A 27,413-nucleotide genomic window follows, 5' to 3' on the forward strand; every position below is an offset into this window, starting at 1 on the left:
TCAGCAGTTTGGCGGTTTGACACGCGATCCGAATCATGATTCGACACGCTGATTCATAACGCTCCGAAGCTTCATGAAGCAGTGTTTTGAAATCGGCCATCACTATATGTCATTATTTTGTTTTTTTGGCGCACCAAAAATATTCCCGTTGCTTTATAATATTGAACCACTGTACTCACATGAACTGATTTAAATATGTTTTTAGTACATTAAAGGATCTTGAGAGAGGAAATGTCATTGCTGGCTATGCAGGCCTCACTGAGCCATCGGATTTCAACAAAAATATCTTAATTTGGGTTCCGAAAATGAACGAAGGACTTACGGGTGTGGAACGGCATGAGGGTGAGTAATAAATGACATTATTTTCATTTTTGGGTGAACTAACCCTTTAATATTCTGTCATCATTTATTCAACCTCACATCTCCTTTGTTGTTCCATACAAGAAAGTAAGACATACAAGTTCGCAAAAGACATGAGAGTGAGTAAATGATGACAGAATTTTCCTTTTTGGGTGAACAAATCCTTTAAGCAGAAAAATAAACATTTCTACAGTGTTTCAAAAGGTTTAAAATACAGTCTACAATCCTAATTATCAAACTTAAACAGAATCTGAATACTGCTGTGGATGTATGTATTGAAGAAAAGCAAACTCCTAGCAAATGGCTCATTCATGTGGACTGAGCTGTTAGAACAGCATGATGTCTGTGATGGAATTGATGGCATTTAACACGGTCATGGTTTACAGCAGAGTAAGTCAACAGTTTATATTCTCAGGCCTAGTTTACATAGTTATCGCTGTTAATCATTTCTCCGTAAAAGAAAATTCCAACTAGCATATCTAAAATAATATTAAAAATAATAATAATAAAATGACAGAAGCTTAAAGTTCACTGCAAATTTTATGTAAATATAAAATTAAAGTGTTAGCTTTAATGATAGTTAAAGATTTGGACCACAGTGTTCTTTAAACTATTCTTTTGTGTTCTGCAAGAAAAAATAAAGTCATACAACTTTAAAATGACATGAGGGTGAGTAACATATTTTTCATTTTTGGGTGAACTGTTCCTTTATGATACACTACATTGTAGAGGTTGTTTTAAATCAGAGCATGGAAACATTTATTTGATTACTGATGTACGGGTTACTGTTATTAGACTAGGAGTGACACTAAAAAATAAAAATGTAAATACATTTTTTTCAAATTGATATTATTATTGAAAATGTATTATTATCGTTTCATTATTATTTACGTAGTGTATCAAGTTAAAATGAAAAACTGCTCATAATTTAGTGTACCACTTTAAATATGTCTAACTTCCAGTCTTTGTTTACATAATTGAAGGTGCCGCCTCAGACCGCCGTTGTGTTGGATTGTGCCGTTAGAGGGGGCGAGTTTTTTTTATTAAAAGGTGAAATATCTCAGGATCAAACTTTCCATAACAGTTTATGCAAGAGAACACAGTCCTCAAAAGTATGTAAGCAGACACTGACCCACGATGATACTGTTAGAATATTCACTTTAATAGTTGGAAAGTTTCTTCCAACGCTTCCCCGCGTAAAGTCGTTATAAGTGAATGGTACGGTCCACCCCCTACTAGTACTGTTTTTCTTACAGCGGATGGAAGCGCTAAGTTATTCGCTGTTTCAATGCTGAAATGTCTCCGAGACTCAAGGCTTTAATTTTTAAATCTCTGTCGGATGTACGATTTCATTTATTTTTTTCTCTCTAAGTAAAGTACAACGCAAGATTGGGAGCAGGTAAATGGGTAATATGGCAGTTAGGAGCGTCCTTTGAAGTCTTTCCCATTTTCGTCGCTGGATTGATCGTGTAATTTGGAGTGAGGGGCGCTGTGTTGTTTGAAAAGCCTCATGTTTTCACCGGGTCAAGAGGAGCACTGTGCGCCCACCAAAGAGCCAGTAAAGTACGGCGAACTGGTGGTTTTGGGGTGAGTCCATACACGCAGCTATTTTTCCTCATGTGTGTCCAATATTGACGAGTTCACCCGACTTTATTTGCTCTTTCCAAGTTACATACTTTGATGTGCCGTTTATACTCTCACAACAGGGTTCTTCAGAAACTCTCAGGCATATTTTTGAGCCACTATTTAGTGGATAACCGCGTTTTAGAGAGTACGGAAATAGTTTGTTTACACACTTGATATTAGTGTGCAGTGCGCGAGACCTCCAAGCTCTTAACGTTCACGCGCTCACGTTACTGCACAAACGAAACACGTGCACTCCTGTGAGTGCTGTCTGTAAGCTTACGGGAGCCAGATAAATAAATGCATTTAGGCTATTATTCTTTTAATGCACGAAAGCGATCCTCTAAAGTGATTTTAGTGATCTTGTCGAGGTTTTAGAAACATAATTATTGAATATGATGTGGATTTTATTCCATAGTAGATGGTTTGGCTGTGAGTTGGTATAATCCCAGACACTATTATGTTCGGATCTTGATGGGACTTTCTCATGGTGCTCGTTCTTCATCTGTACGGGAAGTCATAACGAGATGAAGGGCGGTGGAGGAATTCGGAAGCAGCCCACTAAAGTTATTGGTCCCCCCTCCTATTCTGTGACTGAGCAAAGAGCCCGTCTCCGTTTTACAATACCCCCTCTTCGCTCTGTTGGGTTGTAAATCAGAAATGTTCCGTGATCTAAAGCAGGGGGTTTTCAAATCAAGTTTGTTAGAAGGTGCTCTGTGTGCTGATCTGGATGTGTCACACAAGAAGGGCAACAAAAGATTTTTAACATCAATAATCTCAGGTGTACTATAGAAAACGTCCCGGTTCTTGTAACTGAAAATTGATTTTAACCCTATTAGGCATACTGTATCATTTTCGATATGCAAATATCTAAGGCCTTTAAATTATCAACATGATCAAAACTTTGCTGAAAAACTTGTATAAAATTGTTGATAGTTTTTTTTTTTTTTTTTTTTTTTTTTTAGCAATTAAAACCTTTTACTTGCCCCCGTGGTTCACATGTCTTTTTGCTTAGAAATATTTACAGATTTTTATAAACTAAATGTAAGAATAACTTTAATGTTTCAAGATGAACACTTACTGGACTGAAGCAACTTAGATTTACTTGATTATCCATACATAATTTTTTTATTATAGAAAAATCATTTTAAAATGGGATTATTAAATATGACATGAGAAATGTTTGTGTACATCTCTAAATCATCACTGTATTGCATTGCATTATATGTTTTGGTCCCCACAATAAAAACTGCAGACTTTTGATCATAAAACTAAGCGTTTAAATGTAATCTTATTAAGACATATTATTAGGAGATCTTGAGTGACCGCTGATGTTTAGGCTATGTATTTTATGTAAGTAGTCAGCTATACTGTTATAAAGATCTCATTGATTTACATTCTTTCTTTTTGGCCACATAAATATCAGCAACTACACCAAATCGCATATTATTGCTCATTTTGGGCATCTGAATAAAATTAAGGTGCATTTTTTTTTTTTTCCCTTTTTGAGCATAAGCTCCATAATCTCACTATATCAGTCTATATGAGTCATAAAAGCATGATGTATCAATGTGATACTATTAACTAAAAATTAACTTTTTTTTAATTTTTTTTAATTTTTTTTTATAAAGAGATGTTGAAAATTGTCTGAAGGTTCAATATACTGTTCCATTAAAAAAAATATCTGACTATTGTTTCTTGTCAGACTTTTACAGGACTAATATAGCAATGAGACGTGATACACTGAGGACTCTTGTTCATGAATCCTGAGGTCCACATGTTTTTGGTGGAGCAGATTGTTTAAAAAGTACAGAAACCTTTTAGTCTTCAATTTGTAGACCAACCTGTCTGCAGGCATCCTGGGGTCTCTTAGAAATTTTCTGTGGGTTTTTTAGAATTGTGGTTTTTGATTTGAGTAAATTAAGAAAGTCTGTGGTTAACATCACTTGAAGAGAGTTTCATGTTTTGTTTCGTATCATAAGTGTTGTCTGATTTCACATCCCTATGGTGGTTGTAGTCCTTATTCAGCAACTTGCGTTTTTAAAAACAGCAGCTTCAAAATTCACATTATGCAACTTTTGTGGAACAAAACAAAAAGGGTCTTTTCAAGTATTACATTTTAAGGAAATGCCTAATCCTTAGAGTGCCACAACAGGTTTCATTTTTCATTATGCATAATATAATTTCATAGTCAAATATGACCAAGACATGACAGCTTTTATGAGAATAATATGCCCTTCAAGTGAAGTCAGGAATAACGTATTTGCGAGATCTGAGCACACGAATGACCAGGTGAACACGTAAATGGGAAACTCTAAACTCTGATACACAAGTTTCCGACATCAGAAGTGGCATGCCATGTGGCAATATCACACGAGTAGCAGTGCGAAATGGCTGTATATCAGCCGTAGGTAATCACAGCGTGCTGATATACAGCCATATCGCACAGCTATGAGTGTGACATTGCATTTATACAACAGTTTGATGACACAAGTGTGTAAATAAATAAGAAAAACACTGGATTGTCTTTAAAAACCCTCTTTTGTGCAGAACTACTTCCTTCCGAATTCAAATCTCAAGTTGACAGTTTAACAGTTGATCAAGCCTCCGTTACTAATTCTAGAACGTCACTTTTGAACTAGTAACAAAGGAACGTTGAGTCGCTTCATTGAAGCTTATTGTATAATGTAGAGACTAAACGAGTGTATTACCTACATCTGATATAGCATTCATTTTTTAGGTCTATTATATTATATCCACTAAAATCTGTCTGATTGTCCACTGAGGAAAGCGATATCTTTGTCTTTGTCCTTTTAAAAGTTAAGGGGATTTCCCACAGCGCTAAAACGACTTCCTTGTTCTGACTCACTCATAAAGACAGTCTTTGCCGCCATCTAATGTAGTAATGTAACTTTTACTGAAGTCCATATCACAATCACTAACAGACCCTTTCTCAATACCAAATACGACATATTTATTTAAAATAATATTTATTGAGCAACAATATTTAAATTAACAACAATAGCCATTATAAAAGACAATTGGAAATAAACGCAAGCAAAGAATTCAGTGGAACGTAGAAAAGCAGGATTCGTGTACAGGATTTAAGTTAAATATAATGTATACCAAATATATAGTTATGAAACTTAAATTTTCCCCTTAACCCAAATTGTTTTGCTCTGGAACAAGGACTAGATCAATAAGACCAAAGAAGATACATTCATTTGGGGTGTATCAAATGGGCTATCTCATGTTTAACCACTACCTACATAAGAGCCAGTGGCAAGTTACCGAAGGACTGGCCAAGATGAAGCTGTTTTCTGTGGGTACATGAGCGCTGAATGACTGCTGATGGCCTGGAGCACGCATCTGCGAAAGCATCTAAACAAATTGTAAAATAAACGCTATGTTTATGTAGGAGTCACATATTTGAGGTCTAAATAACTATTATCACCCCCCCCCCCCCCCCCCAAAAAAAAAAAAAAAAAAAACTACATTTCGTGACACAACTACAGTAGTATTTAAAGGAAAAAAAGGTGGATTTGCTCGACCACCATGGCAGTTGCCGCAAGCAGAGTGATACAAACAGTGAAACAGTGCTAGTGCTGATACTGGGGGAATATCGCACAGCTCTCAGCCAATCAGATTCGAGAACCAGAAAGAACTATTGTATAATATAATATATATAAATTAATCTACATATAGAGATCAGCGAGTGGATAAGTCTGTAATGAATAATAATTTTTGAAGTTAATCACTCGACTTTCACGGTTTGCTTTATAACATACTTTTTATATAATTTGAAATTGTATAAATTAATAATTTTCTTAATTTTTAAATCAGATGTAGTTTTTTTTTTTTTTTGTTCATTATAATTGATTCTTATGTCTTAAGGCTGCTTCCGTGTTATGTTTCCAACTTGAATCCATGACGCAGTGTAAAAACAAATGCCCGACTCGAATGAGTTTCCCAAGGCAGCATAATTTCAGAAAATTATATAAAAAGTAACTCATCTTATGACCTAAATCACATGTAACTGTGAAGGTTAATCAGTAGAAGTTTGTGGTTGAGTGTGTGTTTTTTTTTTTTTTTTTTTTTTTTTTTTTTTTTTTAATATTTAAAGTGAACAATCTTGTATTACAGAGTACAAAATGAATCCGATGGTACGGTAAAATGTTTGCTGTTCTTGGAGTGTGTGATTCATAGAATTTGAAACCCTGTGTGTATGAGCCAAACAGACCTATTGTAGCATATATTCCTTTAAAAAAAATCCACCTACCAACTTTCTGCTGCCCTGATTCATTGGGGTTGCCTGGCATTGGCTGCTGGCACACAGAGCAGAGGCTGAAAGAGGGTATTATTGATCTGGGTACAGGCAGATCTGAGCCTCCAGTGCTCCTCTCTCTGTTCATTGTTTTCATTAGACTGACTGAGCTTTTTGATAAGGCTTTGTGGGACACAACAACCCTTGAAAATGCACCTTTTGTAATGGTGTCTTTCCTCTGTGACTGATAGCTGTGGGGAGATGGATCTTGCTGACTCTAAAGTTTCTGCCAACTCACTGAGATAGCCTTACAATCACTATCATTCAAACTCTGACCTCTGAAAGGAAGACATGATCAACCTAAAGGATCCCAGATGTACTGTAAAGGTCTTGCTGATTAATGCAATTAAAATTAATTAAATATAAGGGATTTAACATGGTAAAAACAAATGATAGTCTGTGCATGTGTAAAGATTCATGTGTTTTATAGGGTAGCGTGTCTAACAGCACAAAGCGTAGTTTGTTGACAAAAAAAATTTGATAGTGTATGTTAGAATAGATCTGTGTATTAAGTCTCACACAGAATGAGTTTTTCCACTTCACTGCCCTGCTTTTTCATTGTAAACATGCACTAGACAAACATGTTTGACCGTTGCATTCACGTCTTTTGCAGCGTCTTGCTCATGACAAGCGTTCTAAAAATGCGGGGCTTAAGTTACAAGTTCAACTTTTATAAAAACGCATCGAGAGTTTGTGGGTTTTTTTTTTTTTTTTTCCCTCTAATTGCTAAGTTTTGAATCACTATAATGAATATAATGTATAGTGAATGATGAATAACTAATTTATGAATTCACTATGTTCGTGTTTACATTATATGCACTTGGGCGCCTATTGGCATCAATGTTATGCCTATTACTATCAATGTAATGCGTGAGCACAAACTCTCAGCTCCACTTAACGCTGGGTTCTTTGGAAAGCAAGGTTATCTTTCCCTCACAACCAAAAGCACTTCTTTGGTGACATTGTTGATTTCGTGAAGTCCTGTGACCTGTGCAGGGCTGCCGACGACTTCCGTAAAGCCGAACGCGCGTTGATGGGCGTGCTCTTGCTCTCTCGCTCTGGTCGACGTGTGCGCATGCGCTCTTCTGGGAGAAGTGCCCATATGAGGAATTCCGACCTATATGATGTCACACAGCCCCATACTCGAAAAAAAGACTACAAAGTTTGAGGATTTGGACGAGTATTTTTGGCACAGAAATATTCCGTTATATGTCCAACTCGTGTTTTGAAACTTTGGCCATGTGTAGCATGAGAATTCAACTCTTTAACAGTGTAAATATGTCAGAATACATGAAATGGCATTATACCCCCCCTTTAATAAAGAATTATGTTATTTTATAATGATAAACAAAACAAGCCAGTGCCAGTGCTTTGCTGCAGGCTTTGTGTGCACTTGAGCGCCAGGCATATATTCCGCCCCCCCAGTATATTTAAGTAAGTAATGTAAATGTGCGCATAGTGGCTTAAATGAATGACTACTAGTTGACTAGAAAAATCTTTAGTCGGGGGCAGCCCTACTTTTTTGCAACAACCACAACTTTTTGTACGAAGATTGCACTTAATTTTTTATTATTTTTTTTCTCCCCTATATTCCCACATTTGACCTGTTAATGTGGTATTGTCAATTTTAGATAAACACGTCCTAGAATGGCACAACAAACTGTGTTAGGCCACTCTTTATACTGCTTGGACATCATGCTGTCTCCATTTGAAAGCTGAAGTAACTGCTTTGCATTCATGTATTGTGGCACTTTCTAAGGAAACTGGTTTCAGACAGACTTCCAAGGCACCATCATGTCTAATGATCTAGAACAAATTCAAATGAGCTTTAGTTTTAACCAAGCAAAGTATTTAATGGCTATTTTTCACTAAAAATTAAGTCATACGTTGACTAGTTTTAAGTGAGATGGCATTCTTTCCACGAACTGTGGGATAAAGGCAGAAAAGGATGCATCTTCAAAGTCTGACTAGATAAAGACATCTCAGTAGACCTCAGTGGATTCAGACATGCCTTGATTCTTTCTCAAATTGTGTAATATTTCTAGTGATAAGCATCAACAGGATGTTGAGGCCTCTCGCAAGTGCTGACATCATGCACATTGTAGGGAGCCGATTGTAGATTAGAATTTTACCCTGAATCCTTGTTCTCATGAATGCTGTTTGAAAAGATCCAGGAAAATCTTATGGAGCAGAACAAAAACCTGACTGAAGGACATTAGGAGCTGGACTCAATGGGATGAAGTCTTTGTATTGACAGCATTAGTCTGAGGTGTTCTGAGCACCATAATGCGTTTATCTAGGAGTAGCTTATTAAATGTAGTAAGTTTGATTAAAATGTTGTGTGAGTAGAAAATGAGTGTCATTTTTATGAATAAGTGACAATTACATTTTAAAGACTATTCTTAAGTTTGTATGCAACACTAAAAGGAACCTACTTCCTTTTAGTGTTGTAACTTCATGAGAACTACACATGCGGTTAGACAAGAACATTTACATCATTTAAATTAGGTCTGTCATGATTCCTCGATTAAATTCAAGTGCTTTATTTTAAAAATCCTCGATTTGCAGTTTACCTGTGTCGATTAACCGACAAAATGCTGGAAGTGGCGTATTCCACAGACGAGAATCCATGAACTTCATTATTAGACCTTTTGTAAGGCTGCACGATGTATTAAAACCATTTAATTTTTTACATGCGTGCAGGTTACGTGTTTCTTCCAGCATCTCGGAGCGACACCATTCACAGCAAATAAATGCTGCTCCATGTAGCTTGGTTAAAAATCTCAGTAGCTTGGTTAAAAATCTCCATCTCTGCTTATAACATTCAATGCAACGTGCGCCATTTCACCAAATTTGTTACACGAATAATTTATAAACATACGCCAACACTGGAAAATACATCAATGTTTCCAAAAATGCAAATTGTTGTTCATCGCGATTTGAAAATAAAAGTTTAAACCTTCAATCTGAGTTTGCATGTCATCCGCGTGTTTTTGTTCAACAAATTACAGTGGCTTTAGCATTTCTATCGTAAAGAAGTGGCCAAATAGTGAAGATTAAGTGAACAGTTAAGTTAAATGTTGTTTGGCCAATATTAAACAAGGATTTGACGTGTAACAACAACTATTACATTGTTATAATGCATAATGTTCATTGTTTATAATATGTATATTGCATTATGTATTTTAACAGTGTTCTTCAATAAAACCACAGGATTACTTGCTTTTAATACTTTATTTGAACCAATTATTAGTGCCTCATTGTTATGTATGTGTTTTAAGTCATTTTAAAGGCTATTGTTCACTTAGGTCTGTTTTTATTACATTTTATAAAAACAATTAACTAGATTAATCATCAGAATAATCAACCGATTACTCCATTACCAAAATAATTGTTAGTGACAGCCCTAATTTAAAACATGTTACTCGTGGGTTGCACCAATAACATTGATGTACCAAAGGTAACACACTTACGATTCATATTTAAATTCAACCACACCTGATTTATGAATATGAACACACCTAATTTAATAATGTAGGTGGATGTTGTTGGATGTACTGTACCTTAATGAATTAAAGTCCTATTTATTTCCCTTTATTCACTGATAGAATCTATGGACTTGTTAGTGTTTTCTGTGCTGAATTAGGCTGGAAAATCAAAGTAATAGTTTGGTGACTTATTATGACTTAGTAAAATAATCATATTGTGATTACATATTGAGTTGTCTGAATTTAAGGCTGAGGTAACAATGGCATGACATCACTTTGAAACAGCAGCTCTATGAATGCCGTGTGACACCTTTTCTGTCCTAAATGAAGTCTTGTTTTGCTTCTATTATGCTGCCAGTAGAAACAACTTGCTGTGTAATAGTGTTCAAAAAAAATCTGACCTCAGCTGATCTTAAAGTGTAAAGAAAAAGCATAAAAGAGAACTTTTCTCTTTGTATTCACATTGTACCTGGATCTTGCGTGCAGTGTTACAGTAAAAACCGCATGTCTTTATTTTTTATTTAATTTAGTTTTTTGTTTTTTTGTGGAGAACTGAATGAAGACATTTGATCTGTGTGAATGTATATAATTCTAAATGTGGTGATCTGTGTCATTTTATTAGATTTGTATCATAACTTGTGGGCAAAAACATTTAAAATTTTGCAAATTTGAAGATACAATGTATTTAATGCTCTTTTCAATCGAGCCGTACATCTTCGAACACCACTGGAGAGGGAGTTTGGGTGGGCGAACCTCTCTGAGGCTGCTGGAATCGCTGTATCACAAGCTCCTTGTGTGCTGAATATGTGTAGCGCCGTCCCTATTCTTTGAAGCACATGGCGCATACTGTCTATACATTCATTTAATTGCGGTTTGATAATCGTTTAGAGGCACGGTTAGTTATGCCAGCATGTTTTGAATGAGTGGCATTACAGTACATAAGAAATCTGTGTGGTTTTCTGGATTCTGTTGTTCTTCTAATGTGGCAGAGATCTGTAAAGCAATGAAGCACCATTTTCTTGCATTGGAAAATGATATTCTGTGTTTTGACTCCTTAAAGCGACATCTCCCTCATATGGTGTTATCTAATTTTTGCTTTTCTTTGCTTAAACAGGTACAATGGTTCACTCCCCAATGGAGACAGAGGGCGAAGGAAAAGCCGGTTTGCCCTTTACAAGAGAGCCAAAGCCAACGGTGTCAAACCCAGTACTGTACACATCCTTAACACGCCACAAGCCAGCAAGGTAATCTCATATAAAACCTTAAAACTTGTAGCTGTACTGCCTTTTTTATAAATAATTTTGTCAGATAAATACCTTAACCAAGTATAGTGTTTTGTTCTTAGTATTAAAAAAAAATAAATAAATAAAAAAAATAATAATATTCCTTATATTTTGATGGTTTAAGTGAACTTGTAGGGTCATTAAAAACAAATATCTCCTCCGGACATCACTTTTGGTCTCTATTGTATGTTTGGTGTGGTTAGTGCTTTTTAAGACCCTGTTTACTGTGGACTGATGGGCTCAAATCATCACTAGTGCACTGCTGCATTTTTCCAGTTGCCAAAAATTTCTTCATTACTTTTATTTCTGCAGTTAGAGCATTGATTTGAGAATGGGAGAAGTTATCAAATTTCTTACAAAAAGAGTCAAGCCTGTATCATTTTATCATATTTATATAATTTATATCTTCATTGGAAGGTGTGTGGTCTCCTCCTCTCTGCTGCCATCTTGTTATTCCTAACTAGGTTAGGATACATCTCCAGCACTCTTAAAATAATTTTGGAGCTGAGACATGGGCTGCATCCGAAATTGCATTCTCCACTACTATATAGTAGACAAAAAACAGGTGACAAAAGAAGTATGTCCAAATTCACAGTACTCATAAAAGAGTAGGCACAAAGTACCCGGATGACCTACTACTTTCGGCGAGATTCTGAAGTGTGCATATGATGGACACTTTACTATCTCATGAGCCCATGGGAGAAGATTTGTGAATGTCACTGAAGCAACGCAACTGACGCTGGTAGGTCACGTGATAATGACAGCATGGCGAATGTAGTACATCCGGATTATTCATACTATGCACACCAGTACTATATAGAACATACCTTTTAAGTAATTACTTGTTCAAAATAAGTACCTACCCAAGAGAGTATGCAATTTCAGATGCCGCCCTAGGTCTTAACACTTAGGAACCTTTATGCATCACACATATTTAAGTCTAGGAATAAGAGTAAAATTGTCATTCTTAGAATTTTGTTATTTGTGTGGTTTTATTTGTGTGTGTATTTGGCAGCATATGCCATTGTATTCTGAAGTATTTAGAATCACTGAAGAGAGAATCGAGAGGCATCAGAGAATTGTTTTATTTTTATTTTTATTTTATTTATTTTTTTCCTTCTCACTCCCACCCCAATAATATACTATTATAAATAATTTGTCATTAATGGCACAACTGAATGCTTTGCCCTTTTGAAGGTGTGGCCTTTCAGTTTATATTTTACAGCAAGGGTGTGTCAACTCATTTTAGATTGTGGGCCATAGGGAAAGGTTAGCTTAGGGGGCTGATTTTTGTTTGTTAAACCATGCCATACCCATGCAAGCGCATGATAAACACATGCTCTTCTGAAGCTTGTGAAGTCCAGAATCAACTTTATGCAATAGCAATACATGGAATTTGAAATGAATTCTTTCACAAGACTTTCCAGCTCCACATAGCAGAGAGAAGTTGTGGAGTATGTTGGATCATTGCCCAGTTGTAAAGCTGCGCAATGCAATGTTTCGTTAAGAAGCATTGTGATTTTAGTTACTCCACAACATTGGCTACGATAGCATATTTAACCCCACCTTTTAAATCTCTGCTTGCTACTGGAACATTCTTCAGAGAATTACAGGGTGGTACTAAACATGGGTGGGGTTGAGTTGTAAAACGTTCACTGTCATTCAGAGCAGCCGCTACCACTAAACAAAACCGTGCTGATACTTTGCCATCTCCAGATGTTATTGTGAAATGCATGGAGCTGGATCAGAGACTATCCTTCCCTCTGATACTTAAAGTTTTATGGGTGACGCAGTGATTGATATGTTTGAACGATTTAAGCAGCCAGACCACAACTTTCAATTCCAGCCCACATTACTCCAACTCCAATGGTAGTATTACAGTGGTAGTATTTTGATTGTAACTTCTATCTCATTGACTTAACTTAGACAAGTGATTTTAATGTGGTTGGTGACCCCTCTGTGATGATTACTTTTTGCCTCTGTTCCAGTCAGCTGAAGGCAAACTGCCAACAGCTGTCATTGTCTGAGGAGATCTTTCTCAATGAAAGCTGCTTCATTACAGCATGCAACTTTTGTTCTGTTCCAAAACCTAGTGAGATGTCCAACTAGACCGCATTTTAAGACATAGGCATTAGGGATGCTCCAATCAGGATTTTTGCAGCCGATACAGACTACCGATTTCTTCGTGATTGAGCGATACCGATCCCAAACATTCAAGCTTTATGTAAGTGATATGTAAGCTCTATGTTGACTGTCACGGTTAACCTTACACCCTGAAGGCATTTTTAATGATTTCACATGATTACAGAAAAAAAACCCCAAAAAACAAGGCATCATCAAGTACATGGTCTCGTAACCTTTTAAATTTTGGGGGAATTTTTTTTTTTTTTTTTTTAAATCATATTTGGAGGTTCTAATGTTGCAACACTGCTGAGAGAACCCCAGAAAAAGTGATGCAATTTGAGTTATTTTGTTGTTGTTCATGCTTGACATGATGACTATTAGAAAGTATATATGATAGGTCATAAAATTCAACTGGATCTGTGCCAAATTTTGTGCTGATATCTCAAAGCAATCAAAGGTTATTGCATGGAACCCTTTTTTTTTTTTTTTTTTTTTTTTTTTTTTTTTTTTTATTCAAAAGTGTTTTACTGAACAGAACTACTTGCATGTTTAAAGGTCACAAAGATAAAAATCTTTATAATTATATAGAATAACAAGTAATAAGATCCTGGAATTGAGACGACCTGCTCTAAATAAAAATGCAATTTACTGTTTGCTGTTTCGTGAAGTTACAAAGCAGAACATGGCTAAAAAGCCTCATCTGTATGCTGTTTACATTCGTGTCAGCAGGAACTTTTTACAGTTTTACACCACATTATGATCTGTTTGTGAGAGTGGCCAAATTAAGTGACTACCAATCGAGTCATAGAATGTAATTATTGGCTGATGCCGATCGATCCGAGCATCCCAAATAGGCATGTCCTGTGTGTGGTTTTTTTTTTTTTTTTTTTTTTTTTTTTGAACATTCAGGAATGGGGTCTACTAGAATAGGTTTTCAAAAACAATCAAGACTTTGTATAAAAAAAAAAAAAAAAAAAAGTTTAAAATTGCAATGTAAATTTTCACATTTAGTGACCTTTTCAAAAAGGTTTATAGAGGACAACCAACTTGAAGGAGGTCACCTACAAGTGGCCAATTGTTCATTGTGCTTGTGTGGTCCAACAGCGCAGAACCCTAAAGCTACGTTAGGTCACAGGCTGAGAATAGCCATGGCATCGTGCCACCTTACATTCATTATCCTTCCTAACTCCTCAAACTTTACCTACCTGATTCTAGCACGGCTATACGCTTAGTTTTCTGAAGTTTAGTCCTCAATAGACTTGCCACGATATCATAGTTTTCACACCGGTCTCCGTGTTCAAATGGATATTAGTGCTGGTTAAAACACAGTCTTTTTAGTTTAAATTTTAAATTAAAAATAATAAAGGAAATTGAATTTATTAATTTAAACAAGAAAAACTTGCAGCAACTATACAATAAGACTTTTCTATTTAAGATATTGATATTGTTGTCATAAGTTTCATTCGTAATGGTCTATACAAGTAGAACATGTTTTATACCATAAACTAACATAAAATAAAACCCCGGTATTTCCCGTATTATTGTATAAGCGATAGTCTTTGAGGCACAACTCTGTCGTGCTTTCTCAGTTGACTGAAGGTGTGGAAAATCAGCCAATTGCACCGCGAAACGTAACCATTCGCAAGCTTTGATTGGGTCACATGCACCAGTGCGTCTAAATATTTTTCCAGTCGCATGCAATAATTTTGGAAATGTGACTGAAGTCACACTGTAGAGCCCTGTTTAGTTATCTTTAAATTTAGGCTTTTTTGGTGTCATTTAAAAAAAGAATGTGATATATTTGTGCCATGTTTGTTTTACACAAAGACCCAGGCTCCGTAATTGAAGTCCCATGAACGCAAGGAATGTTTTCTTCTCGCCATGAAACTCGCTGGCATGCTGTATTTTTGGGGAAGTTTTGTTACTGTTGGCTGCTTATTATCCATCCGCAGTGCCTCGTCAGAGCTGAAAATAGCCCAGCGCACAGTCATCTGTGAATCACGCTGTTCTTTGGGGTCACAGTGCTCTGAGGTGAAAGGCCTTCCATGTCTCCAGGCATCGGTCTGAAAGGGTTAACTAAAAAAACGACCAGTTCTTCAGCAGTGACACAAGTGCAGCTGCATCATTGTAATGTTAAAGTTGAACAAAGAACAGGCTCTGCGATTACTCAGTGCACCAGCAAACTCCTTTCAGATAATGGGTCACAAAATGTCACTAAACTATTCCAGGAACAATATGTGATTGTTCATGGATGTCTTGGAGGTTTTTTCAGAGGTTAGAGTTGTTGCCACTTGCACTGTGGGCTGTCCAGTGCTGATGGAGGGTACAGTTGAATTGGATCCTGTGGCTTGAGGTTGGTGGCCGCAACATCTCATCATGTGTTTACAACAAACGTGAGGCCCAAGCTACTCTGGCGTCTTGCAGATGGAGCTGCTTTATATACACTGTTGCCCAACGGGTGCGGCTCCACTACGTCTATTGTTTGGGGTGTTTTTTGTAGCTTTTGTGGCCCACTGTAAAACAGCAGTGGGAGGTGGGGGATGGATCGCTGGATTGACCCCCTGTTGTGACCTGGCAGTGAGCGTGGAGAGCTGCCTAATGTTTCACCCTCAAGCCTCTTTGTTCCACTTTACTATGGGCACAAATGTGCCACCAACAAAAACGTCCCAAATTTTAAACTGGAAGCCGGTCATACACGCCAAACTATGAGTCCCGTCACAACATAATTGATAGAGCTTTGGTCTAAGGCTGGGTGGGTTAGATAAAAATGAACAATATTGTGACATTTTCCCTTTTGACAATGCTCAGTATATCTGTACTCGCGTGTTTGTTCTGAAATGGCTAAAAAGGCAGAATGTCTTTTGAATCCATAATTGTGATCAGATGGCTATCTACCACAGCCAGTTTGATTAATTATTAATGCAAATAATACATTAAAATCTATTTAAAATGATAATTGCAGATTATTATTATTTTTTTTTTTTAAATCAAATGAACACCAGGAGGAATATTAAATTTTGTGTTTTAATATGCATCAGTGTAATACATTAGTGGGGAGTGAGGGACTTGCCAGCCAATCAGATTTCTAACTGGCCAGTTTTATATTTTGCATATAGATGCTTTATATTCTTTACAAGTTTCTTTTAAACTTGCTTGCAATGTTACATTTTATTTATTAAATATTTAAAATCACAGGAGCAAAAATCTAACTTCAGATGCGTACTTCTTGCTCACTGCTTACAAATTTGAAGCAACTTGCTTGCTGTTAAAGGCACAATATGTAAGATTTTTAGATTAAAATATCCAAAAACCACTAGAACAATTTTATATATTTTGTTGACTTGTTTACTTGCATTATCCTAAATATTAACAACAATGTTAAATCAGCAATTTTAACCAGGACACGGACCGTGTCATTGTGTCGCCTGTCAATGACGTCTACCTTGGATTTCCGTTTTTACTAATATCGCTCTAGATTACTGCAAAGTGCAACAAGTCTCTCATAGCAGCCACTGAGCGAACGCACAGAGTAATGCTGTAACTTTCAACACACTCAAATGTATTTAGTATGATTGTTTTAACCATGTAAAACAGCATTGCGTTACCCCACAAAAGCATAATAAAAGCTCTGCTGGACTCAAGACTGGTGTGTCGCACAGGTGTCTTTTATTAGCATTTGCTCCAGCGGCCTCGCCCCGCTCCCACAGCTCTTGACCCATCCTGCTTCATACCACCGTAGTTAAACTTGAATACGTTAGTTCATCCATGAACATGATTTCCGCCCGTGTCCGTCGGATTGCTTTCCATCGGCCGTGGAGCTGAAGACAACGCCCATGATTCTACGCTCATTAATGGTGTCATAAGGCTATGCCCTTGTTTTGAATAAGCAACCACTAGCGGCAAAAATGGAAATATGTGCAGCACTTTCAATTCTTAACATTTACAGAATATAACTGTAAAATGTAAGTTATGTGCTGGGGAAAGTATCTCGATGTGCAAACAGTGTTTTATATGCTTAAACATATTTCGGATCCTGTTTACATTTTCAACTATTCATTAATAAGTTCATTTAAAGAACTAAAATTGTAGAAAGAATTCAAACTCTATTAAAATATCTGCCTTAACTCTTGTAGACTTCTGAGACGAGGAGTGAGCGCACAACTGTCCTACTGGCATTTTTTTTTTTTTTTTTTTTTTTTAGTAAAATTGCATAAAGCATATTTACATGATGTCAATTTTTTTATGTTTATGTTGCTGAACAAAACCAATTTGAATTTTAAAAACTTTGTTTTAGGTTTTGAAAATGTACACAGACTCAGCCAGAATCACTATTTAGTCTGGGATATCAAGGCATATGTGGGGCGTGAAATTTTGGCTTTCAGTATGCATATGTGAACTGCTTGTGACCTCCAGTGTTATTGAGAACAGTGTTTATGTGCACTCGCACAGTCCTGTGCTTGGCATATGAACAGTGGACAGTGAGTTTTAAATACAGTAATGTATTAGGTAGTGTTATATAGAAGCAAACCGCCTTCCTCTCTTGGATGTGTTTTTCCATTGTTGCACACTAGTGTAGTTACCATGACCCAGTTTCCACTCCCTCTTGAGCACACGTGATAGAGATGTGGGTAATTTGGAAATCACAGATTAGAGGAGAGAAAGGGTGAATCAGGAAGCGAGAAATAAGCACGCTGGGAAATTGGCTGTATTTAAACACTGCAGCACTGTGGTTTGTCTCAAGCCACCAGAATAGTGTTCACACAGACTCTGCTTTGAAGCGAACTCAATTCGTATCGCAACTCAGATCATGCATGCATATCTGTGATGGCTAATTTTTTTTTTCCAAGTAGAAATGATTAAGAATAGATCTCAAATCATACTTTCATTTTGTTAGTCATGTGTTGCTTGCCTCTTCTTACACTCTTGGCTTGATTCATGTATGATTTATTTATAACAAGCTGCATATGACAGCTGTCTCAGTAATAAATGTTTGATGGGGTGTGTTTCACATAGACAGTAAAACACTCTAAACTGTACATGCCTGTTACAATGGTGATTTGGTTTTGGACAAACTTTAAGCTTTTACAAAGGTCAGAGTTATTAGTAGTGCTGCTTGCTAACCTTTTCACATTTCTGTTTAAGAGGGTAAAAGGCATATAGAGGAATCATGTGAGGCCATAGCAAATATTATTGCAGCCTTCCCTTTTGCTCCACTTGCATCAAAAAAATCCACAGCAAGTTTTAAAATAAATACTGATTGATTATGCTGTTTTTGTCCTTTTAGTCAGTTCTTCTGTACCTATATTTGAAGCTAAAAAGGTTTAAGCAATGCAGTGAAATGTCAAAATATCACATTTCTCATGCAATATTAAGTCTACTGATTCATTAATTCAGCAAACAACCTTGATAACTGAGTGAACGATCGCTTAGCTAGATTTTGACTGCTAAATTAATGAGCCTAAAATAATGATTGTTTTCTTTTTCTGAGCCATTAGTTTTTCTTTTAGCAGACAAAAGAAAGAAAGGGGGAGGGGGGGAAACCCTGATACATGTAGCAACTTGGCAAGTGCATAATCACTCTTTCTTATATTCACTCTATTTTTTGCGGCAAACATTTCACAAACTACATTTTCAGAAAGTGTAAAAATCCAGTAATGTATTTGAAAAAACTAAAGACTTTTCTGTGTGCCACTGTATTAGATGAGTTGTTTTATGTTGTAGCAGGAAACCCTTCCTGACAGATGCTTTTGTTGTGTTGTGACAGGCAGTGAACTGTAAGGGCCAGCACAGCATCTCCTACACACTGTCCAGAAACCAGACGGTGGTGGTGGAGTACAGCCATGACAAAGACACAGACATGTTCCAGGTACTGTCCTGAAAAAACAAAAAAACACTTTGAAATATCTTCTCCTTTGTTCCTTTGTGCATAAATTCAGTGTCTGCCTGTTGACTGCGAGTTGGCAAATCTCTTTCTCTCCAGTGTGTCTGACCTCCACCACAGCTAATCAAAATCTGTGATATGGGACACAATTATATCAGCTCCCTAAGACACGTGCTCAGATACAGAGTTGCGTATGTGTGCTTGTTTTTGAGGTCTGGTCTGCGCACGAGGGATCTAGTCATACAGCTTGTAGCAAATGAGAAGAAAAGCAAAAACAGGAACCAGCAACAGGGACAAAACAGAAACTCTCTCTATAAAAAGGAAATAAAGTGGGACCGTTGCATCTTTATTTCAGTAGAAGTATTTATATAGAGGATTTAGTGCACTAAGCACCTCTCTATTCTTGGGAATTTCCATCCCACTTTTAAAACTAAAATAGGCTCTTCAAACAAGCCCCGGCACATGCATGACTCTTTTCCATCCTGTTTACTGTTAAGATAAAATAGTGTAGGGACAGTAATTGTCACTCCGCTCAAAACCTTACAAAACAAATTCTGAAAGCAGTAAGTTGTTTTTGCACTTGATTTAAACTGCATATTCCTGACACACCTGAAGATGTACTGAATCTTTAGCTGAAATTTGGTGATTTAAGTTTAAAAGTGACAGTAAATACATTACAAACATTTCTATTTCAAATAGATGCTGTACTCTTTTTAAACTTTCTATTCATCAAATAATCCTGAAAATGAAAAGTCAGTTTCCACAAAAATATTAAGCAGCACAACCATTTTTAGCTGTTAAATGTTTTAACAGCTCGCAGCTTGCTCAACAACAAAGCTGGAGAATCTCACGCAGCCAAAATGACGATTGTCAGTAACGGTGTTCAGCCTTACATTGTTCAAACCGGAGTCGGATGGAGAGACTCAGGAAGAAGTTACAACTTTTAGAATGCAACTGGATGTTTTTAAATGGTTAGCGGATAAATTTATGTAGTTGCTGTGGAGTTGATTCAACTCATTGATTAGCATGTGCCATCAAGTTAATCTTTTGTGCAAATCAAGCATTGAACAGGGGCAGGGTTTATGTAAATTTTGGGGTTTGTGATGTCACTAACCCAGGAAGAAGCTTGGTGTAGTCCCTACCAGCCATTTGTTGTATTCCTTAAAAAGTGGTTTCTGTAAAAGAAAATCTCCCATTGTATTGAACTTTGAGCGTCGTAACTTTGCAGATGCTGTTTATTCTCAAACAGCAACATTACACACTAACTAAAGTTGAAAAAGTGAAATCATAATCAAGGGTCCCATTTAAAATAGAAAACGGCTGTTTTAAAATCATATTTCACGATGTTACATTTTTGTTCTTTCTGTCTTGACCTGGAAAATGATATATCTAAATATTATGTACTCATTGCAAACACCTGTCTAAGTCATATGATGTAGCTGAGAAACTTTCATTCTTCTTTCGTATCTTAGATCGGACGATCGACGGAGGGCCCTATTGACTTTGTGGTGACTGACACTGTGTCAGGGGGAGGGGAGAGTGAGGACACACCCATCACTCAAAGCACCATCTCCCGCTTTGCCTGCCGGGTGGTGTGTGAACGTAACCCGCCCTACACAGCGCGCATCTACGCCGCAGGCTTTGATTCTTCCAAGAATATTTTTCTTGGAGTAAGTGTGTTCTCTTGCCTGGTCTTAACATGGAATTGTCTGTGGGATACATTTCTCATCAGAGTTACAAGAAGCTTTATTAAGCTTTTATTTATATATGCTTGTGTATATGCTGTCTGGGGAAGTATCCACTTCTGCTGATCCAGTGGAACTGATCTAAACTTACCTGGTAAATATAGGTGTGTCTGGCTAACTGGAATGACTCACCCATGTGTAACTAAAAAGAGTGCACACATTTTTGTTTATGTATAGTAATTAAGTCTCTCTCTGTAGGAGAAAGCAGCCAAATGGAAGAATCCAGATGGTCACATGGACGGGCTGACAACCAATGGTGTGCTAGTCATGCACCCACGGGGCGGGTTCACAGAGGAGTCCAAGCCTGGTGTGTGGAGGGAGATATCAGTGTGTGGAGATGTTTACACACTGAGAGAAACACGGTCTGCTCAAACTCGAGGCAAACTGGTTAGTGCGTCAGCTGCATCTGCTTGATTTAGTTTACAATGTAGACTGTCTCATTCAATCTTCAGTTCACTTACAGTTCTTTTTACAGTTGTGATGTAAATTCGAGCTTAAATTTAAAGGAATACTCCACCCAAAAATGAAAATTCTCATTTACTCTCCATCATGCCGTCCTAGATTTTTTTTTCTTCAGATGAACACAGAGATTTTTAGAAAAATAATCCATCTCTGAGTATATATAATGCAAGTGGATTGAACCATTAAGTTGATGCTTAAATCCACACAAAACATTGAAGCATCAACTTTGAGGGTTCAGTCCACTTGGATTGTATGGACACAGAGATGGATTATATCTCATTAAATAATGAGAGAATTTTCATTTTTGGCTGGAGAATCTCCTTAAGCAATTGAAGGAACCATCTAGACGTGATCATGTCAAATCATGTTAAGGATGACCCCTAAGCTGAGTATTAAAGAGGTCTCAATCACCATGTCCTGACTAGGACACTCTAGCTTTCTGCAGTAGCAGTACTTCTATATTATGTCTTATTCATTCAGACCATGTTTGTTTTGCTGTTCAGTGTATAGAAAGTCATAGTTTTCTTTGTGCTACATGTTAAATTTTTTACAATGTTAATTTTTTTTTCTTTTTTTTTTAATATAAAGATGTGTAAAAATGTTTGACAACTTGGACAGCTTTGCTTTCTTTTAGCTAAGTTAATTTGAGTTATTTAGAGCTCCAACAGTATGTTTGAGTCTTTGAACCTCTAGCTCCTCCTAGAGGACAAATGTGGTTCTGCACTTTTGCATTGTTAGCATACCCCCGATTTCAATACCACAGCAACTGTTTTGCTAATGAACACACTGCTAAAGGTAATTATTAACTTAAATATCCATGAGGTTTAATTTATTACTGACTGTTTACTTTTGTTTACTTGAGAAATTACAAATTACAAGCAAAAGTTCACAAATTAAACTGTGCTTTAAGTTTATCAGTCATCTACTAGCAGTATCTAATACATTTTAAGAAATTGAAAAACAATATCCATCATCCATCCATCCATCCATCCATCAAGCCGCTTGTCTTTTGTAGGGTTGTGAGAATGCTGCTATGGATACCGATGCAAAATTTAATGTCTAACTTATGCTGCATGTCTTTGGATTGTGGGAGAAACCGGAGCACCCAGAGGAACAGGGAAAACATGCAAATTCCACACAAATAGCAATTTTCCACTGACATGGTTCAGGTGTGGGTTCCTTGTCGGTCCCAATTCTCAAACTGTCCTGTGCGTTTCCAATGCATGAAGGGGGAAAGGGGGAAGGGGAACTACAATGTAGTTCAAATGCTACGTTGAACTACATTGCTCCTTATGTCTAAATATATAAAACAGTGCGAGAGAGTGAGAGAATCAGAATCATGTCACCATTTTGCAAGACTGTGCAAACAAGCAGCTGATTTGCGACAGGCTCCAGTTTGCCTGGCCAAAAACTGTCAGAGAGCGGGCTCTGGCACACGTGAATTTATCATCTACTCTGAAAAAGTGGCATTTTGCCCTTCAGGTATTCTTGTTGTAAGGCAAACTGGGTTCAAAGGTCAAGACAGACATTAGAACAAGCCTTTCTGTTTATCAGACCTGTGATGGGAACAGTTAACCACTTGTATTTAAACCCAAAAATAAAAATGATGTCAGTAATTACTCGCCCTCATGTCATTCCACACCCGTAAGACCTTCGTTCATCTTTAGAGCACAAATTAAGATATTTTTGATGAAAGCGGATGTTTCGAATCAGCGGTTCAGAGTGCCAAAGTCACGTGATTTCAGCAGTTTGACACGTGATCCGAACCGCTGATTTGAAACGAAAGATTCGAAGCAGTGTTTTGAAATCGGCCATCACTAGATATTGTTAAAGTCGTTATTTTGTTTTTTTGGCGCACAAAAAGTATTCTCGTCGTTTTATAATATTAAGGTAGAACCACTGTAGCCACATGAACTGTTTTAAATGTTTTTAGTTCCTTTCTGGGCATTGAAAGTGTAAATTAACTTTCTGGCAATAGACACCTCACTGAGCCATCGGATTTCATCAAAAATATCTTAATTTGTGTTCCGAAGATGAACGAAGGTCTTACAGCTGTAGAACGACATGAGGGCGAGTAATAAATGACATTATTTTCATTTTTGGGTGAACTAACTCTTTAATTAACATCTGTAACCCTTGGGTCGACTCCCAGCTGAGCCAGGAGGACTTTCTGTGTGGAGTTTGCATGTTCTCCCAACGTTTCCCCCACATGCTGGGATAGGCTCTGGTTTCCTCGCAACCCTACACACAGTAGGACAAGCGTGACAAGTGTTATGGAAAGTGGATGGATGGAATGCTTGTAATGAATGCATTGCTCAGATGTTTGTTTTATGTGCTGCTCAGGTGGAAAGTGAGAGTAATGTACTGCAGGATGGCTCTCTGGTTGACCTGTGCGGAGCCACACTGCTCTGGCGCACAGCCGACGGACTTTTCCACACCCCCACTCAGAAGCACCTGGAGGCCTTGCGGCAGGAGCTGAACGCAGCCCGGCCTCAGTGCCCCGTGGGCCTCAACACCCTGGCATTTCCCAGCATGCAGCGCTGCAGCCGTGCCCTGTCCAACGTACCCACCCAGGAGGACAAACAGCCCTGGGTCTACCTTGCCTGTGGCCATGTTCACGGCTACCACGACTGGGGCCACCGTTCCGAGCGAGACCCCAATGCTCAAAGAGAGTGTCCCATGTGCAGAACTGTGGGCCCCTATGTTCCTCTCTGGCTTGGATGCGAACCGGCCTTTTACGTAGATACTGGCGCACCGACGCATGCCTTTGTACCTTGCGGCCACGTGTGCTCTGAAAAATCAGCCCGATATTGGGCGGAGATTCCTTTACCGCACGGCACCCACGCTTTCCATGCTGCCTGCCCCTTTTGTGCTACCCAACTCAATCTGATGCAGAAGTGGGCCAAGCTTATCTTTCAGGGGCCTGTAGACTGAGCGCATAGAGGAGGTCACAATGAACTGGTGGACAGTGGATTATTACATAATTGAAGTGGAATCCATTTTGCTGAAGGACAGTATAGGTAGAAGGCGCAAATAAGGACTGATTCATACCGCAAGCTGTGAAGCTGCCCTTGAAATGCTTATGCTGGAGAGCAGGTTTTTGCTCCGATGACATGAATGACAGGAGATGTCCATCATGATTTCCTGACAGTTATTTTGTCTACCGACCTACAAGATGTCAATTCACACCCAGCATTACCACATCACTCAGGAGATTTAATACCTTTTATATATAGGATTCTTGGCTTTAGATTCAAGGTGCTTAGTTTGGTTCTTGATGATCATCCTTCCTGTGGAGTTTTGTTGCTTTAATAATCCTTCCGGTGAATTCCAAAGAACTTGATTATCTGGTTCTAGTGTGTCGAGTTGGAACTAAACTCTGCAGGATGGTTGGAACCCCAGGAGCAGGATCCATTATTTTAAGTACTTCTATGTGTGGGAACTCCCATATCCCAAATTCCTCTGAGGGCTTCTACAAGGATCCACTTGTTGGAGCAGTGATTTGGGAACTGCAATACTAAAATGGTGTTTTCCAAAGATAAAAAAGGGTGATTCTGTTTAGTTTGTTTTATTTTATCCTTTACATGAAGAGCTACCAACATAACACTCCTAAAGGTTTCTGCAGGAATACTGATCAGCCACAGTGGATGCTTCGTTTTTCAAACGGATTGTGTACAGTGGAATTAGAGTAACTTGTCACGTTTAGCCTAGTCCTCCATGTTCACCTACTTCAGTGATCTCAAGTATTTGGAAACTAACACATTTTTTCGTTTTTGTCTCAATGGTAGAAGATTTTAAGCTTTGATGTAAAGGTGTTTTTATTCATACCGGGGTAACCGGTAAAACAATTAACAAAGGATGTTGCCAAATATTTTAAACAAATAGTTTGTAACTAAAAGTATAGTTTCTGGTGTAACTTTTACCACTTGAAAAATGTGTTCCAAATATATTGGTAATGTTCATTGCTTGCCATTTTCCCCTCATTTTCCACATGTTGATGTTGCTCTACAATCAAAGCTGATGTGAAAATTGTGGCTTATTCTGCAATCAGCATCTAGTTTTATCCCAAATGTGGAAAATTATTAAATTGAGATTGAAAACAATGATGGTAGAGGTTTATGACGTACAGGAGCTATGAGACTGTGATCGCTTGGTAACCATTTCTTACTGGTCAAAATTCATTTTATTTCAACTGTGTTTTATAAGCTTATGAGATTAAAATGACTTATTCCACTATTTTCCTAAAATTTATACAGAGATGGTTTCTTATAACTAAAGACATTTTTACAGGGGTGTCAAAGAAGATTTTTTAGGCACACTGAAGGGTATTTTTTTTAAACTTGCATTTACAGAGCCTTTTTTTTTTTTTTTTTTACTCACTGAAAAGTATTTTACTACACAAAAGCCCATGTACAGATTGTTTGTTTGTTAAAACAGATACTAATATATTTATTCAATATGTACTTTACTGTGTTTTAGGTGTCTGTATGAATGTATCAGCCTGAACAACAACATCTGGTCATCATTCATTTAAGTGCATGCTGCGTCCTCATACTTAGCCTGTTTACAGTTGGTAGTCATAATTTCTTTGATTGATGTTCAAGCCTTCTGGCCATGCTTTTTGCAAAATAACCCAAGATTTCTACCACACTCAATGTTACTTTCAGACCCAATATGAACACTGTAAAATGTCACCTTAGATTTCATGTGTAAATGAATTATTGAAATGTTCTGTTGTCTCTTTTTATATATTTTGGATATATAAGCAGTTCTTGGGGCGTAAACACCTTGTGTGATAAATATATTTAGAGGGATGTTCTGTAAAGCGGATATTTTGTTTTTTTTGAAACATATCATTGTGATATCGTCACACCAAAAGCAGAATGAACGGGGAATGGGAAGTATATTTACTTAAGCAAAGCTACTGTTTATTAATAATGTTGATATGAGGTTGTTTTATGTAGCATTAAAGGTAGGGTAGGCAATTTCAGCTTTGAAAGCATTAGATCCCACCCTCCCTTCACAGCGATCTCCAAAGCCATGCCTCCTCCAAAACACATGAACGCACACAGCCAGAGCAGAGTCTGCAAAGCGCCACAAGAGATGCCGTTAAATTACCTCGTCTTTAAGCACATAACATTACAATAATAATGAACGTAAATAACTTAGAACTCTAAATGTACCAACTGACTGTTGCAGATTCATTTTGCCGTTGATAATGTTGACATAGAAACACATAAATCTGAGTCCGAGGACATGAACAGCTCCGGGTAGAACGTCACGGGTTGCCCTCTCGTAATTACGGTTACGATGGCGTGAACACAGCATAATCTCCTTGTTTTGGTTCAGGAGGAACTGTAAAAAGCAGCTGCTGTTTGTTTTCAGCGCTCGGTGACCGTCTGTCTACAACTCTGCATGGAAATACATATGTTGACAGGCAGGTAGGACATTGGACCAAATGCAATGGTTGAACATTTTTTGGTCCTGAGACTTCCACAGAAAATATACATGTTTTAATATTTAGACCACTTCTATTATTGATTGCTATCAGGATGTGAAGAAAGTTTCAACCAGTTTAACAAAAAGTATTCATAAAAACATTGCCTACCCTACATTTAACTAAAATAAGGCCAAACATTTTTTTTTTTTTTTTTTTCAAATTTTCTGAAAACTATTTTTGTCATTTCAAATTCCAGGAAGGACAATTCATGTGTAAGAAATTGTAAATTTCAACAAAATTAGGCACAATAAACATTACATTACAGAGCTTTATTGTTTTGATTGCAACTTCAGAACAATTATAGTGTCGAACTGCAAGCATGATGGTTCTGTACACAACAGAACACCTGAACATTGTGAAAGAAACATTATATACACCGAAGCTATTAGCTTTGGCCATTTTTAATCTTTTTTTTTTATATATGTAAATTGTTTCAGATGCAGAAAAACGTGAGTCTTGGCCATAGGGATGTAAAAGTAATTCATCATGCAATTACTTTGCATAAACACTCCATGGTATGCTTGAAAAAGCAGGTGCAAATAAAGGGCATTTCTCTTTCAAAGAACAGATTTAGGGGCCATTTACACAAGACTGTTTTCATCTAAAAGCGGATAACTTTTTAT

The 27,413-nt window shown here is 37.3% G+C and overlaps 1 protein-coding gene across 1 annotated transcript; it reads left to right on the forward strand.

Annotated features, from left to right (window-relative positions):
* Positions 1-1,630: 1,630 nt before the first annotated feature.
* On the forward strand, positions 1,631-26,021 carry peli2 (pellino E3 ubiquitin protein ligase family member 2). The gene is made up of 6 exons (XM_051867614.1): positions 1,631-1,947; positions 10,910-11,039; positions 18,967-19,068; positions 20,556-20,753; positions 21,027-21,215; positions 23,634-26,021. Exons 1-6 carry the CDS (start codon positions 1,871-1,873, stop codon positions 24,222-24,224), a joined length of 1,287 nt encoding a protein of 428 aa, XP_051723574.1. The 5' UTR covers positions 1,631-1,870; the 3' UTR covers positions 24,225-26,021.
* The last annotated feature ends 1,392 nt before the right edge of the window (positions 26,022-27,413 follow it).

Source organism: Ctenopharyngodon idella, chromosome 17, assembly GCF_019924925.1.
Source record: "Ctenopharyngodon idella isolate HZGC_01 chromosome 17, HZGC01, whole genome shotgun sequence".
NCBI classification, from domain to species: domain Eukaryota; kingdom Metazoa; phylum Chordata; class Actinopteri; order Cypriniformes; family Xenocyprididae; genus Ctenopharyngodon; species Ctenopharyngodon idella.